This window comes from Protobothrops mucrosquamatus, unplaced genomic scaffold (assembly GCF_001527695.2).
Source record: "Protobothrops mucrosquamatus isolate PMUCROS unplaced genomic scaffold, P.Mucros_1.0 scaffold2637, whole genome shotgun sequence".
In the NCBI taxonomy this organism is placed as follows: domain Eukaryota; kingdom Metazoa; phylum Chordata; class Lepidosauria; order Squamata; family Viperidae; genus Protobothrops; species Protobothrops mucrosquamatus.
In genome coordinates this window covers 12,946-28,987 of record NW_015388690.1, presented here as the reverse complement: position 1 = coordinate 28,987, position 16,042 = coordinate 12,946, and the positions used below count along the sequence as shown (strand labels likewise).

Here is a 16,042-nt window from a genome sequence, read left to right as displayed (position 1 = left end):
ATAACAAATAATGTAAAACAAACTCCAGTTGTTACAGATAGCACTTGTTTTCACATGAACAGCAGATTTTGGGTCTGGTCTGGCCATGAACTGGATCTGCTGGTCAAGGTTTCCGAAAGCAAATCATCTTGAACAGGTGTACCAGATGTCCCATTCCTGAAACAGTGAATTTTTCACATCCCTAGTGAGAGAAGAAAATAGATATTACATATATAAAAGTCTACTGATATCTTTCCTGTGGCCTGTACATCAAATAAAGAGAAATGTTTTTCATATACTTGTCACTGGTGAAAACACGGTCAATACCATGTGCTAAATTATTTTTTGGGGGGAAGTCTTGATCGGTACATGTGGATGTTATTAGACTGGTTCTGTAGATTATTTAGTGTCCTACAGGATTTATCTGGCAGGTGGAATTCTAACAGAATAACAGAATAAAAGAATTGGAAGGGATCTTGGAGGTCTTCTAGTCCAATCTCCTGCTCAAGCAGGATACCTTATACCATTCCAGTTAAGTGGCTCTCCAGATCTTTCTTAAAAGCCTCCAGTGATGGGAGCACCCACAACATCTGAAGGCAAGCTGTTCCACTGGTTAGATGTTCTCACTGTCAGGAAATTTCTCCCCAGTTCTAGATTATTTCTCTCCTTGATTAGTTTCCATCTATTGTTTCTTGTCTTCTGGTGCTTTGAAGAATAGGTTGGCCCCCTCTTCTTTGTGGCAAATAGTGAAACACTGCTATCATGTCACCCCTAGTTCTTCTTTTCACTAGACTAGACAGACCCAATTCCTGCAACCATTCTTCATATCTTTTAGCCTCCAGCCCTCTGTAAAATTGCTTCTTGAAATAACCTCAGAGAAGATAATTTTGGACTCGTTTTCTATTCAGATTGTATCTATAATTATATATCAGACCATGGCATCATCTTGATTAAGAGTATAAACTGTGTCCAGTACTGGCATCTTAAATGGAATTTCTGATCCAACTGATTATATCCTTAAACTATGGAATTTTTTTTAAAAAGTGAAAAAAAAATGAGTATGAGTCGTGGGATCTATTGTTGATTTTATTAAAGAAATGCCTGATTAAATAATAGAACCCATCTGAGAAAAAAAATCCTGTGATAACCTTTTATTATAATTCCATTTCTTGCTTATATGTTAGGAATTATTTTAGCAGTTGCCAGTGAGATCCCTATCTATGTTTCAACCTTGGAAATACTAAGAAAGAATATAGTACATAATTAACTGCCATTCTGTTTTTATAGCCCATAAGGCATTATTTTAGGCAATAAGCATAAGATATAATGGGCACAGAATCTGAATGTAGGGAACAAAGAAATCAATTCTATCTTAAGGCTACAAATGAACATTTCCAGGGTATGGTTTTATTTTCATCTATATACTTATTTTTACATGAAAGCTCTTGAATCACCACAAATGGTGATTTTCAAGGAGATGTATGAAGCAGAGTATATTATATTTGTTTCTGCTCATATTGGCAGAGAGAAAAGTTGCATGCAGCTATTTTCTCATTTTCTTCCCAGAGACGGGCAAGATATTGGTTTGAATCACAGTTTAATGTCAGCTAACCTCTTTGCCCTTCTCAAACCAAAGCTTGCAACATTAATCTGATGCGTCTGAATTTTTTGCCAGTAATGCTATAATAGAGCAAGATATAAAATACATTTATTATATTTATTTATCACCTTTATAAGACTGTCTGACTCGCACGGCAAATTTACAACAATAACAAGAAAAGAAATTAATGCACATTCATAAGAAATAAAAGTAGCACCTTTCGAAATATACAGCCTTCTCACTGGGACTCCATTTCCCCATCTAACCCTTGGGGGAAAACCCTAGTTAGAGTTTTGGCTACAAGAAATAACGTTTTTATTGTATTAAGTACATCTGTGTGGTATAACCTTTTCCACACTGTTTAGGCAGGTATGCAGTCATTTTCCAGAATTCTCAGCAGAGGTCGTGTGGAGAAGTGAATTCTGGAAGTTTAGTATCACATACCTGCAGAGAAGACTATGCTAAAGAGTGGTGAGTCATCCTCTATAGCTCAGACTGGCAAATCTGTTGGGCCAAGAAGACCCAATGTTGAATGTTGGGATGGAATGTTGAAAACATGTCATGGTTGGTCTCATAAAATAGCTGCCACTAAGCTGCTTAGACATCTCCAACATGCTTGTCATGGTAGATGTGAGCAATCTTAAAGCATTCATGTATCAACAGGGAAACTGATAAAGTGGATGACACTCATTTTATCCTCCAAGGATGTTCCTTACCACTCCGAATATACTTCATTTAATTTAATCTTACCTCACTTTTCCTTATTTTTCTGGGGGTCTGGATTTATGTTCAACAAACACTTGGGGTATCACCATCCTCTATTTTTTAACAATGACTATCAAATAATCTTACATTTCCAGCTTTGATTAAAAGCTGATCCCATACTTTGTATTTGTCCAGCAAGAAGGTGGTCCATCAACCATTTCAGGAGAGAAATGTCCTCATTATATCAGTTAACCTACAGCCCACTGGAAAGGAAATTTTCATTCATGTTTCTGGCTCCAGAATAGGGTTTTTTTATTCCCTCCAAATCTGAAGATCCCCTATATCAGTGGTGGCGAACCTTTTAGAGACCGAGTGCCCAAACTGCAACCCAAAACCCACTTATGCATCATCAGGTTCCGGGTGGGTGTGGAACATTGGCTGGGTGTGGCCCGTTGGGTGGGTGTGGCCCATTGGCTGGGCGTGGCTGCAGTGGTAACGGCAGACTGGGTGGGACTAAAAAGTTCAATCAATCAATTCCAACTTTTCAAGATTTTTTTTCCCTGCGAGAAGTTGAAATTGACTGATTGATTGAAACTTTTTCTTTTGGCACACAGCGGTGGAGGCCTAAAGCAAAAAGGTTTTATAAAACCCAGCTGAAGGCCTAGGACTGGGGCAACGGCGTGCGTGCCCACAGAGAAGGCTCTGAGTGCCGCCTCTGGCACCCGTGCCATAGGTTCGCCACCACGGCCCTATATCATTATTTTCTAACTCTCTAGCCTGAACCCAGAAATGGAGTTGCTATCTCCTAAGGTTAGGAATTCTGGTGCCAAATTATGACTTCCCTTCTTCATCAACCCCAGTCCAATGGTAAAAAATCCAAAACAACTGGAAGGCCTCAGGTTGCCTGCCACTGTTCTAACTGAGATAAATCAAAATCTTTCAGTAAATCTCTTTTTGATGGTTAAACTCCGTCAACAGAATAAAACAATAAAACAAGACTCTCTCTCTCTCTCTCTCTTTTTTAGCAGTTTGCCATTTCACCAACAAGCAACATTATTTTTTTAAACTAAATGTGTGTCCCCAAAACAGGGCTTCTTGGGTACATATATTTATAGCTGTTCTGAGACATACTGTGGATAATAATCTGTGCAAATAGTTATGACAATTATGTTATGACACCAGCAAATTCTTCCTGTGAAAGGAACCAAAAAATGAGAAGGCGAGGTCCCGGTGTTTCTATTTAAGACTGTCTGACTCATTGGGTATGCATGAATTGTATCTGATTGGTTTCAGAGATAGGTAGTTCCTGAAATGGATAATTTCACCTCTTACCCAGAGCTGAAACAAGTGAATTACTAAGAAGCATGCATAATTAGGCCATCTGTAGACATGTTCAGGAGGCAGAGATTACCCATGCTTTGCCAGTTTCCAGATCATTACTAAAAGTCAGAGATGTCATTAGAATGAACAATTTCATTTTTTTCTCTCTAAGTAATGAGAAACTGATAGGTGATGTAAAATACTCTGTTGGAAACCAGTTTAAGCAGGTAAGAAATATTTCCCTGTGTTTTGAATTAGGAATGGGTGAAACCATTAGAATGTTCCACCAGCCTTAGTTTAATGAAAAGGGTCTTGGAGGAAACTTCTGCAATTTTCAGTTTAATGTTCTTTGAAAGTTCTTAATCTCCTTTTTTTAATGTTTGAATGATCTCAGACAATTTGAAACAATTATGGATATTTTACACCGATATGATAAACGGCATGGTACGTTATTTCATAAATCATAAACTTCTATAAGTGATTATATTTCTGAAAGTTGCTAAAAATGGGAAGCTTGTCAGAGGACTTATGGTAATTGAGATGGCACCTATGAATGACTGATGGCTTTATTATTATTGATCTTATTACATTTAGCACGAATGATTCATTATATTATTGTTGGTGCAAAATGCTTGATTCAATGTGGTAGCTACGAGCTGAATGACGGAGTAAAATAAATAAAGAGGGTAAACAAAGGATACATTCTAATTAAAATAGCCAGTTGGAAGGAGCAAATTCCAGCTAATGTAATAGTTCATTGTTTTATTTTACATTTATACTCTTCCTTTGATATTTTGCCAAACGTCTCCAAAGAGGTACAGTCTTCCAGATCTTATTCATCTTCTTGGCAATACTTGCTCTCTCTGCTCAGCTCCATAATTAAACATTAATTAATTTGCAGCAATTAGTACACCAATATATAAGTTCCCCACTGTTGTTTTTTTCCCGTGATACCACGGAGGGGTGAAACTAATGTGTTGTTTTGCTCTTCAGTTATACAGGAAAGGCTATGAATTAAGATTCTTAGCAAGGGTGGTATTTCATCTGCTTTTGTGGTCCTGTAGAAAAATCTCTTGTCTGGAACATTAGAATTAGGGAGTCACTTGTAGAGTTTGGCATCAAGACTAGAATAGACCCGGGCCATTGCATACCAAGAGTTTGGGGCTGGGTGAAGATTAAAGGGCATCTGCTTCTATGGCCATCAAGTCTGGTCAACCCAGAGGTTTCATATTTTATAACATTTTCTTGACTCTCTCTCTGTTTCCATGAATCACTAAAAAAATGTTCTGAGCTTCTGCATAACCAACCTCCCTCCCCTTATTTCTTTAGAATTTTTAATACCCCCTATCCTTGAGTCACCTGAATATATTTCTGAAACCAGTAACATAAAGCAGAGAATTTCTTCTAGAAATGCCCAACTAAATATGCTATATTTTAATGAGGATTTGCCTTAACTTCATTTTAAAAGTATTTTTTTTCCAATCATACCTTGGTTTTACACCATTCTTTGAAACCTGCTTTGACATTTCCTACTTTTTTGTGTGTGTTCTAACTGAACATGTTAAAAGCATCAAACTCTATGTTTCTGTCATCTGTGCCATAATGGAATTTACTTTGGTGCACCATAGGATTTAAAAATAAAAGAAATATGTGCTAGATTTCTTTTGTATCCTTAGCAGCTGATCTATAAATAAGTAGACAGTTTTCAAAACATCTGGAAAGTTGCATGTTTTCTTTTTCCTTTTTGTTTTGTTGCTGAAAATAGCTGAATGTTTTGCATTAGCAGTATCAGTTATAAGTGGGCTAACACAATGAATCATTCTCAGACCTAGTTATTTGTCATCCTGTTGCAGAGTGTACTGTATATGACATGACATATAGCCCAAGAAAGCTGCAAAAAATATGACTACATCCTAAACTGCCACATTTAAGAAATAGAGAGCAGGAAGAAAATGGGTGATGTAATAAGTTTGACTGTTCTTCAGGTTGTTGGTATATGGTTGTGCTTTTCATCTCTCTTACTCTCACTTTCACTCAGGTTTGTATCATTTCTCAGTATTGGAAGACATTGCTGTCGGCGAAGCAATAGGAAGGGTCAAAGCGAATGACCTGGACATTGGTGAGAATGCGAAGTCGTCCTATGACATTATTGAAGGAGATGGAATGGATATCTTTGAGATCACCTCTGACTCTCAGGAAGGAATTATTAGATTAAGAAAGGTAAATGGCATGGAGATTGGAGAAAATACGGGTTTTTGGATCCTAGCAATGCCCAAAACAGTTCTTAAAACAGAGGTGCGCAATTTTGGGTGGGGACCGGAGAAGGTATGGACCAGCTCAAGAGATATATTTGATTTCATAGCTACCATAGTTGATATCAAAAAGACTAAGCAGCAGGATTGGACCTGTTTAATAGATTTCTTGGGAGATCACCAAGAAATCCATGCACTGTAAATTGAGTTGAGAAGTCAAAAATACATCCCAGAAGAGAATAATGGAAAAAAAATAGAACTACATGAATGTGTCAGGTGAAGGTCCTAGGAGCTGTGTTCCACTTATGGAAGGTCTACCCTTTTTGTTTTTTCCATCAGTTGTTACTTGAGGGATATGGTCTCTAATAAACCTGGAGATGCACAGAGAAGCAATGACCATAAGTATCCCATATCCCAAATATGTACATTTTAGTAATTCTCTTGAAAGCCATCACCGAATCCAGTATTTGTAGATTCCAGTATGCTGTATCCTATGTCCTTCTCTTGTTCCCAATGTCCATCCAACACGTTTCACTGCAGGACCATAGTCCTGATATCACACAAAGTAACGGGGTACAATTTTACAATAATCTGTTAAGTTCCTTTTTAAAAAACCCATCTGAACAACAATATACTCTTTCCTAATTCTCTCCAACTCCTGCTGGGGACAAGAAAGGAGCCCCCAGGACAGCAGTGATGTCATTGGCAAATCCTTTCAACCTGGAAGCTTCTTGGTGCTTTTGACATGAGTGCAAAATTATCATGATTATCATTGTGATTTGTTCCTCTTTGATGCAGAGGACCAGTGGGTTGTCAGATAGCGTTCCTTTCCAATTCCACTGCTGAATTTTCATCTTTTGTCATTTTGAAGTGGGAAATACATGGAGGCCATAAGATAAGCCTAAGATTAATGATTTTTTTTAAAAAAAACAAATCTCTCAAAAGAACTCCATTTGAAAAATGTGACTCAGCCCACTTGCAGCAGCATCCTGCCCAGGCAAAAATTAAATACCAGTCAATGTTGCCTTTCTCTATTTGCTTCCTATATAGATTCAGGAAGGGTGATTTATTCTAGAGGTTTTAAGTTTCCACTGTGTTCAGCACTCATTCATAGAACCCCGGTTTTCAATCAAGCCCATAGTTTTCACCTAGCACACCCCGTAATAGATGCCGATCTGTTATTGTTTTTAATTTCAAATATACTTTAAATAATAATAACATTGTGCATTTAAAGCACTAAGCTGACAAACGCTTTGGACTGGTATGATTTATTACTGCGGAATTTGCAATGGTTCAAATGATACCGTTGTGTGATTGGCAAATTGTGTATATGCTGATTTCCAGCAACCTATTCATCGGCACAAAGGCATAGTAATTTCTGAGTTGGCAGAGAGGCAGTGCTTGTCGTGTTTATCAAAAATGGCAAAGTTACATTAGAACTAGATTCAAAAACGGTGCTGATTTTTTTTTAAAAAAAGATATGAAAATATGAATATATTCTTAAGCTTTCCGAGACTTTCTGAAAGAGTTCTTGAATTTTTATTTGTGATCTTTACATTTGCATTGCAGATTTAAACTTCTCTATGTTTTTTTTTCTCCTTCTCTTTCTTCCGTTCTATGGGACATTGTGATGCAAATTTTTATATCTTTCTAAAGCTTGACAAATCTGCAGATTTGAAATGTTAATCATTGTGAGGCATCAAAGGGTTGGGTTGTGAATCCGTACATGTCAATGTTCTTGAAGTTACAGCAGATATTGGGTGGTCATAAAATTGGTGATGCCTCTTTTTTTTTTTTTTAAAGGGTCTTGTAACTCTTCTTCTTATTATTATTATTTCTTATCTGCATGTTTCAAATATTTATGAGCAAAACCAATCAGAAGTGCTTCTCTCCAAGGCCTATTGAAATGATTGGCAAATTGTGAATATGAATATCCAATCATTCTTGCTCTATAGAGTTGCTATGAATTTGATGTTTTTCTTTTTCTTTTTTTTTTCTTTTTTTCCGGCACTCCTGATACAAAGATCGTTTTGCATATAGCGTGTACAATTGACTTAATTACGTATCAACTGCTATATCCAGCCATTGTTTGAGGGCTGTCTCTCTCATCTCATAATACTATCTCTTGGAATCCTTATACGTAAAATAATAATAACAATAATAACAGTAAGAAGAAGAAGAAGAAGATGAAGAAGAAGAAGAAGAAGAAGAAGAAGAAGAAGAAGAAGAAGAAGAAGAAGAAGAAGAAGAAGAAGAAGAAGAAGAAGAAGAAGAAGAAGAAGAAGAAGAAGAAGAAGAAGAAGAAGAAGAAGAAGAAGAAGAAGAAGAAGAAGAAGAAGAAGAAGAAGAAGAAGAAGAAGAAGAAGAAGCAGCATTGACAAAATCACCATCCATCAATTGCAAAAGGCAACTTTATTTGGAACAGTTTATATCCTGCAATGATAACTTTAGCCCCATCAAACAACATATTCCTATCCCAGGCCCTTGGGAAGTTGATAGGTAGATAAAAATGCCAAATCCAATCTAAACATCTGGCTGACTTTGTTACCAAGCATAATACTAAAGAGTTCAGACCTGTACTCTAGTGTTTCAGGAGCAAATATGAAGAGACAGGTTATGGATCACTTAACTTACTAACAACAATATATCATAATTATTCAGATCTTCAGTGCACAGGCACTTAATAACTCTTTTCTTCAAGATAAGTCTCCAAAACCTGTGATTCTAATGAGAAGAAGGCCTAAACCTTTATGAAAACAAAGGATCAATACATTGCTTAACCCTCTAAGCTGTACCCCATCAGTTTCTCAATAATGAAAATTATATTCACCTTCTTAATTCTTTGAGCTTCAGCCACAGATATTCCTTGCAAGCTGTGCTATCAATGACCAACTATAAAGTCTTATTAAACCAATAGTGGAATCTCCTTAAGCCAGTAGAAAAGAATACGGGATATGTTTAAATGTGGGCTTTAAATGTAATTTTGAAACTCACTTATGCCACTAAGATAAAATTCTAAGCTAAGGTTTGTTGTTGTTTTTACTTGTAGGGATTATCAGCAGAGATCTTTCCCATTATATGTACTACTTGTTCTTGCCTTTTTGAATTGGAATTATTATGATTCGTATCTGGATGTAGTTAGCCTCTCAGACATAAATGCTTCCATTTTTGCTAATACTAATGTGTTAAATCCCAAGCAAAGGTAAATATGTGTTGCACACCTTGAAAACTTTTCCATTCTTCCAATGCTGCTTTGTTTAACAGCACCAGAAGGTGAAGCTTCAAGAGAAATATTGTAAACAAATCTCTTGATGGCTATGATACACAACTATTCTTATACATTTTGATACCACAATGTTCATCTCTCCATATAACCAGATCTCAGTTGTTCTGACTTGTTCAATCTGAATCAAAGAACAATATCTTCAGTCTGTTTTTTCACACATTTCTTTAAACAATAGAATTCTTATGCCACTTGAAACTTGCTCATTTCTCTCTCTTTGCTCCTTAACTACAGCAAACAGAATGACAATTAGCTGAGTGATTAATATTCAGTCTAGGTCATTAGCAAAAAGAAGAAGAAGAAAAAAGAAAGAAAAAAATAGCAAAATTCTAAGCGAAAAACCTTTATATATGTTGTTGGTTTTTTTATTAAAAAAAACACTTTTAAACAGAGACAGCAAATCTCCAATTTGGTGGGGTTTCATTGAAGCTTACCAGATAAATGAGACATTAATAAACAACTCATGAAGTTTTCGGCCATGATAAAAGAAAGGGAAAAGGGATTGCATTAAAAGTCAAGAAAAGTAGAGGAAGCAGATGTGTCAGCATTGCATTGTCTTGTTCTTGCTGTTGTGATCATCTAGAAAAAGCTTTTGTGTTTTTCGTTCTTAACAGCCCTTGGATTTTGAGACCAAAAATTCATATACCCTGAAGGTAGAAGCAACTAATGCCTATATTGATCCACGTTTCATCAGCATGGGACCCTTCAAGGATACGGCAACATTAAAAATTGTAGTGGAAGATGCTGATGAACCCCCAATTTTTTCATCACCAACGTATCTACTGGAAGTGCATGAAAATGCTGCTATTAACTCCGTGATTGGTCAGGTGACCGCCCACGATCCAGATGGATCTTCAAGCTCTATAAGGTACTTCTGCTTTAAAACAGTTATATTCCTGCTGCAGAAAGGGCTTAATGTGTATGATACCTGGGAGACCATCTCCAATCTCCAGTTGTGTTTGACTTTTTTCCCTCCTGTAGAGAATTTAGGAATTAAATTTAGTCAGATCATTTCTCCATCTAGTAAAGTCAACTCAGTCCACAGTTCTCTAGATTTTCAAGTAAGAGGAATTTTGACCTAGAAATACTATTTCCAGGCAGTTAAGATTCAAGGCTGCTGTAAAAAAAATCTCTCAGAGTTATGATTCATAAATTTTCTAATAAACTTAATTGATAATCCAATGTTCCTCTTCTTATAAGACTAGATCTAAACTATTTTGATGTCTTTAATTTTATAATAAGTGTAGCATTAGAGAATTCTTTTGAGAGGCCTTATCACACCCATGCTTGATTGGCGTCTGATATCTTTCCAGGTCCAGAGAAAGATCATTTTACATTTCTTGGTATTTTTTTTAAAAAAAGTGATCCTAAAACTGATTGTATTGGTGGGGGGAGGGGATGGGATTAACAAAAATGCAGTGTTCAGCATTTTCATTTTCTTTCTGGATTTCATTCTGGATTTAAGATCATATTGATAAGAATGGTTTTATTTCATCTGATGGACACCCCCTGAGGTTGGTCATTCTGAATGCCATGAAGGAACGAAGAAGGAAGGGAGAAAGAAAAGAGAAATAATTCCTGAAAAATAAATACTTATTATTATTTTTTTGGTGGGCAGGGGAGGATTTCCTTTCCATCAAACCATTGAGTTCCCTTATTTTGAGCCAAGTGAACAAATGAAGGCAATTAATAGCCAATGAATGAGTAAATATCATTCTTGTGAAGCCTCTGTTTCTCACAGTATCCCCTCTGTCGTGTCAGACTTTTTAAGGGGTGAGGGAGTGGAAAAAATATATTAAATATATGTTGCAAGCTTCAAATGATATGGTCTTCAAAGATTTGCCCTGGAATAAAAAGAAAGATGAATAATATACTTTAAAAAATAATTAGAATTCCAAAGTCAAGCTTGAAAGACCAGGTCCACATGTGAAAATCCAACTTTATTGATTTATTGCTACTTGAGTCTATGCAGGAATCTTCTCAATTAAGGATTAGCACCAGCCTTGAGTTAGATAAGAGTCAATGTGATTCAAGGGAGGCTGGACTTAGTCTGCTTGTGGCCATGTAGGGATACTAGGCTGTTCCCTCTTTTAACTCCAGTCCCAGGTTCTGCACTCCTCCTACACCCAGTTTCTTTAGGACTACTGAGCATGCTGTAAAACATAAGAACAAACAATAAAAAAACAACTGCCATAAAAGATTTCTGCCAGAATCAGATTGTTCCATATTTTATAGCCTCCCTGGATAGTCATTGTTTGTACTTTTATTCTCCTGCCCACCCCTACTATCCAGCTAGTGGGCACATTTGCAAATAAAATAGAAACGTGTAGTCCTACAGTTTTTATTTCCTAATTGTACTACTGTTGGAAAATGCAGCTACTGTAATCCATTTGTTTGTTTTGCCTTAAGAGGGGTTGTTTTTTTTTTTTCCTTAGAAATAATTTAAATGATATCTGGTAGGTCTATTACTGTATTGTTCTTTTGGTCATACTGTGAACTGCCAAGAAACTTTTGATTGCAGGAAATAATAAGTCTAACAGAACAAATACACACCCAAGGGTACGCTTTGGTATAAAAATGATTCTGGAGGCTGGTGTTTTGCTTTGCAGTATGCTAGCTTAAAACATTTTTTGGCTTAAGAAAATATATGCCTCAGATCGAATTTGTGGTCTTCAAGGTGCTGCTTCTTCTTTTTTTTTAAATTCTGCATAAACATTCAGGATGATCAGAAAATGTCACAAGGAAAAGTTCTTAAATCCATCACCTTTAGGCACTTCTTCATTTTTAATTGCTTTGGAAATGTTTCTTTGCCTCATGAGTGCAGGCCTACACCAAATTCTTTGAAGCCGCCATCTGTGCAATAGGATTATACAGGGCTGGTGGTTAATCAGATAAGAAATTTCAAGTTATTAAGTCACAAGAGGGAAAAAAAATTGGAGGCAGAAATTCCCAACTAGTTATTGAAAATATATATCTCCCTGTGCCAATAACCCTATTTAAGCCATGTGAGTATTTCCTGCCCCACAAAATCCACCATGTATGATGGCATTTCACATGTTTTAATTAAATATGCAAAATTTGCATGTGTGTCTCCCCTTTCTCATCTGGATTCTGTCTGATATGCATACTGATTCAGCCTTTCTAATGCTTATGATGCTTATAGCCTGCATTTCTTTAGGGTTTGTTTTCCTGTTTGCTGATCTGTGGTCTTTGAGCAAGCCAATGCTTTAAGTTCAGTTCTATCAGGCAAAAAAAAAATCAGGAGACAGGACTGAGTCCAAAGTGAATACATGTTTATTTCAAGCTATCTGTAAATAAGAATCTGAACTACTAACAGTCAGGGCAAAAAGCTGATAGAATTCCTAGTGGAATTCAAGTGGGGCTGAACCTGGCTCTCTTGTGGGTGCAAAGTGACTCTAAAATGATGACATTCTTGAGCCCCCCCCCTTTCAGGCTCTTCCTGATAATCTCCTACAAATTCATTTTAATTAATAGATTCCTTTAAAGCAGTGAGGTCTTTCCCCACCCCAGGCCCACCTGGAACACTATGAAAAGTCAGAGTATTTTAGGGGCTTGTACAAGAGATTGTCTTTGTACAAGATCCCGAACACGTGTTTCAAATAATTTTTGAAGCATGCACATTATGCTATTTCAGGCTCCTATATTATTAAGTAGAGCGCAATCTTGTGATTGTTTACTTTTAGTGCAGATTTGGCATTCCATACATTTTAGGACAAATGTTACCGTTGCTGTTTTTAGATTTGATGTTGTTTTCTTAGCATGCCGAGTTTTCTTCTGGATAATTTAGCTGCTCTGTAGCCTTCGTTAATATTGTTAAATCATCCCCAATGACTCTTCATGATTTTCAAAGTACTATCAAGGGATATGATGAGAGATGGATAGCACAGCTAGATGAGTGAGCTAAAAAAACTGACATGAGGAGAATGAATGAAAGAGATCAAGAAAGGGGAAACAAATTGTCCAAAAATCAATATCCATATGCAGCTTTGCTTCTAAAGAAATTTTACACGGAGCATCCCAAAATATGTAGTTATCAATGTAACCTATTGTAAGTCATTTTACTTTCATAACTTTACTTTAGTAGACAAATCTAGACATGGGTTATTGAAGAAGCTTTATAAATCACAAACCAACAAATAACAGCAATAGCTTGGAAAATTGAATGCTATGAGGCACAAATCATCCAATTTAAATAAAATCAGCTATTTCAATCAGACTAGAGGCAATTGTACCAATGTGTTTGATTCATTACCGCGTAGTTCAGTCATCAAATATTTGGAAACAACTGGTGTCAATAAAAACATTAAACTGGAAGCAGTGGAAGACAGAATTGCTGGCTGGAAATGAAAAATATGGGCTTATCAACATTAAGGAGAGGCATCTACCAGGTGACTCATTACCACCCTTATTATTTGTAATTGCTTTTGCTGTGATTATACTTTCAGTGATTGTGAAGAAAACAAAAGTTAATTTGTTAAATGCTTATAAAATCTCACATTTGCTTTATATGTATAATCTGAAGCTTTTTGGAAAATCTAAAATTGAAATCCAATCATTGACAAGCACTGGGAGAATTTTTAGCACAGATATAGCAATGGAATTTGGCCTAGAGAAATTTGCTACAGTAGCAATAAATCAGTGTGAAATCACAAACAGTAATGGAATTGAAATGCCAATGACCAAACCAACAGGCGCCATCAGGACAAAACCTACAATTATCTGGACATTTCATAGTTCGATAATATCAAGCATGGACAAGTTAAAAAATTGATTAGCAAAGATACATCTTTGAGTACATGAAGAGTGAGAACATTGCTAAAGACAAAAGTGAATGTCGGAAATAACATCCAAGTTGTCAATATCTGGCATGATACAAAACAGTGCTGGAATTATTAACAGGACACAAGCTGAACTGGACAGTTTGGACTGGAAAAAAAACCTGATGACTATTCACTATGCATTATATTCCTATAGGGATATTGATAGTTTATAAGTGCTCCAGAGAAATGGAGGCAGAGGTTTATTTCAAGACAATTTGTCTTGAATTTGGAATTTCAGATTGTTGTGTGCATCATCATACTAATAAAGACTTGAAAGATGGATAAAAAAGAATCTAAACATCTGACTGACTGTGTGAACAACAACAACAACAATAATAATAATATTTGCTCTTATTCTTTTTGCAGTTACTAAACCAGCATCTTATCTAGTTTATTACCTGTTTCAATTTTTTTTAAATTAGCAAACTTTATCCTCACAACACGTTGGTACAATTTCATCTGTTAAGTCCAGTTGTTTACCCAGTTTCCAGCTTTTAGTCTAAATCCAAAGTGGGTTCTGTTTTTGTCTTAATTCTAGTTTCTTCAATTCATTCAATATGTCTATTTTCATGTGCCTTTCTTCCTGTTTGACAGTTCTCTCTAAACGTTTTCCTCAAATCTCATGCTGAAAATAAAGATATCTCAGGAGTTAGTTGTCTACTGTGTTGACGTTAAATTTAACAAAATAATCTAGTCATTTCCAGCTTCCTTTTATGAAGCGGGCTATGGAAGTTTGGTGCTTGAGATTCATTGTCCAAATCGTACAATCCTGGGGACAGATACAGCTGGGATGTTTTCATCTTTTTGTTTGCTCTGAAGTACTTTTTAGAGAGAAGATTCAACTTGCTATGCACCCCTGTTGCTTATAAAGAACTTGGGTAACCAAAGAGTGGACATATTAGAATCTCAAAGTTCGCTAATTACTTGTAGGAGATGACCCAAGAGAAAGGTTATATGTGTCATCAGTCATGAGTCCTTTTGTGATTGAAGTCCAGCCAATCTTGAATTCCTTTCTATTCTTAACTCCTCTTGACCGTTAGTCAACCGTTAGTCAAATTCCTCTTGACCGTTAGTAGTTCAGATTCTTGTAGAGAGCTTAAGCTTACAATAAATCTTTATACTCATTTAAACTGCCTGAATCTCCTGATTTCCCTGGCAGTTGACAATACTGAAATGTACCAATAAAGGAAAATATTTGCAGCTGAGGATTGAAATGAGGAGTCCTTGGTGTTCTCTGAGCCTACACTAGCTGCACTAGCACTGATAATGTTACCTAGTTGGGTTAATGAAACATCTCCAAGAAATCAACAAGTCTCAGAGAGCACCAAGGATCTCATACTGAAATGTTCTTAGCTATAGGCATGTTGGCATGGTTTTATTCAAAATCAACTTAAACTCAAACATATACGGTCCATTTAAAAAAATGTAATTTGTAACTGAGGATACCTGTGGTGGATTGCATGGTATAGTGATTGGAAAAGGGTGTCATCTAAGGCAGGGGTCCCCAATTCCTTGGTCCATGGACAAGTACCGGGCTGCAATATGTCAGCAACCGGGCTGCACAAACAAGCAAAGCCCCATCCATGGGATGCAGGAAGCACACAAAACCACGCACCCTCCGGTCTGCGGAAAGACCTCTTTCCATGTAACCGGTCCCGGTGCCCCAAAGGTTGGGGACCTTTGATCTAAGGAAAAGAACCAAGTCCTAATCCACACATTAAAGCCATAGATTCATGTCAGTCAGTTTAATTTTTGGAAATATTATATTCTCCGTGTTGTTTTAATATTATACCTTCCCACACTTCTTTGTGAAATCCAAAGGGGGGGATATTCTCCACACTTCCAAACTTGTGCTTGGTTTCTTTCAAAACTTTGGTGACTAATGGTTCTTGGATCTTGTCTTTCTGCGTTCTTTTTTTTTTTCTTTAAGAAAAAAAAATGCTTGTGTATGCCTACGTACACAACCCCCCACACATAGAGTCCTGAAGGGTATTTCATCTTCGGCAAAAGTAAATCATTTTCTTAATACTCAGCAGGCTCTAAAATCCTAGATAAAATATTT

The 16,042-nt window shown here is 36.4% G+C and overlaps 1 protein-coding gene across 1 annotated transcript in view; it reads left to right on the top strand.

Annotated features, from left to right (window-relative positions):
- Positions 1-10,200, top strand: part of LOC107296095 (cadherin-8-like) — a gene marked incomplete at its 3' end in the record, with an annotated part of 114,300 nt that extends 104,100 nt beyond the window's left edge. Inside the window, exons 5-6 of the mRNA XM_015825439.1 lie at positions 5,643-5,824; positions 9,754-10,200. Coding sequence (XP_015680925.1) covers positions 5,643-5,824; positions 9,754-10,200 — 629 coding nt within the window. The remainder of the gene's footprint in view (positions 1-5,642; positions 5,825-9,753) is intronic.
- Positions 10,201-16,042: the final 5,842 nt, after the last annotated feature.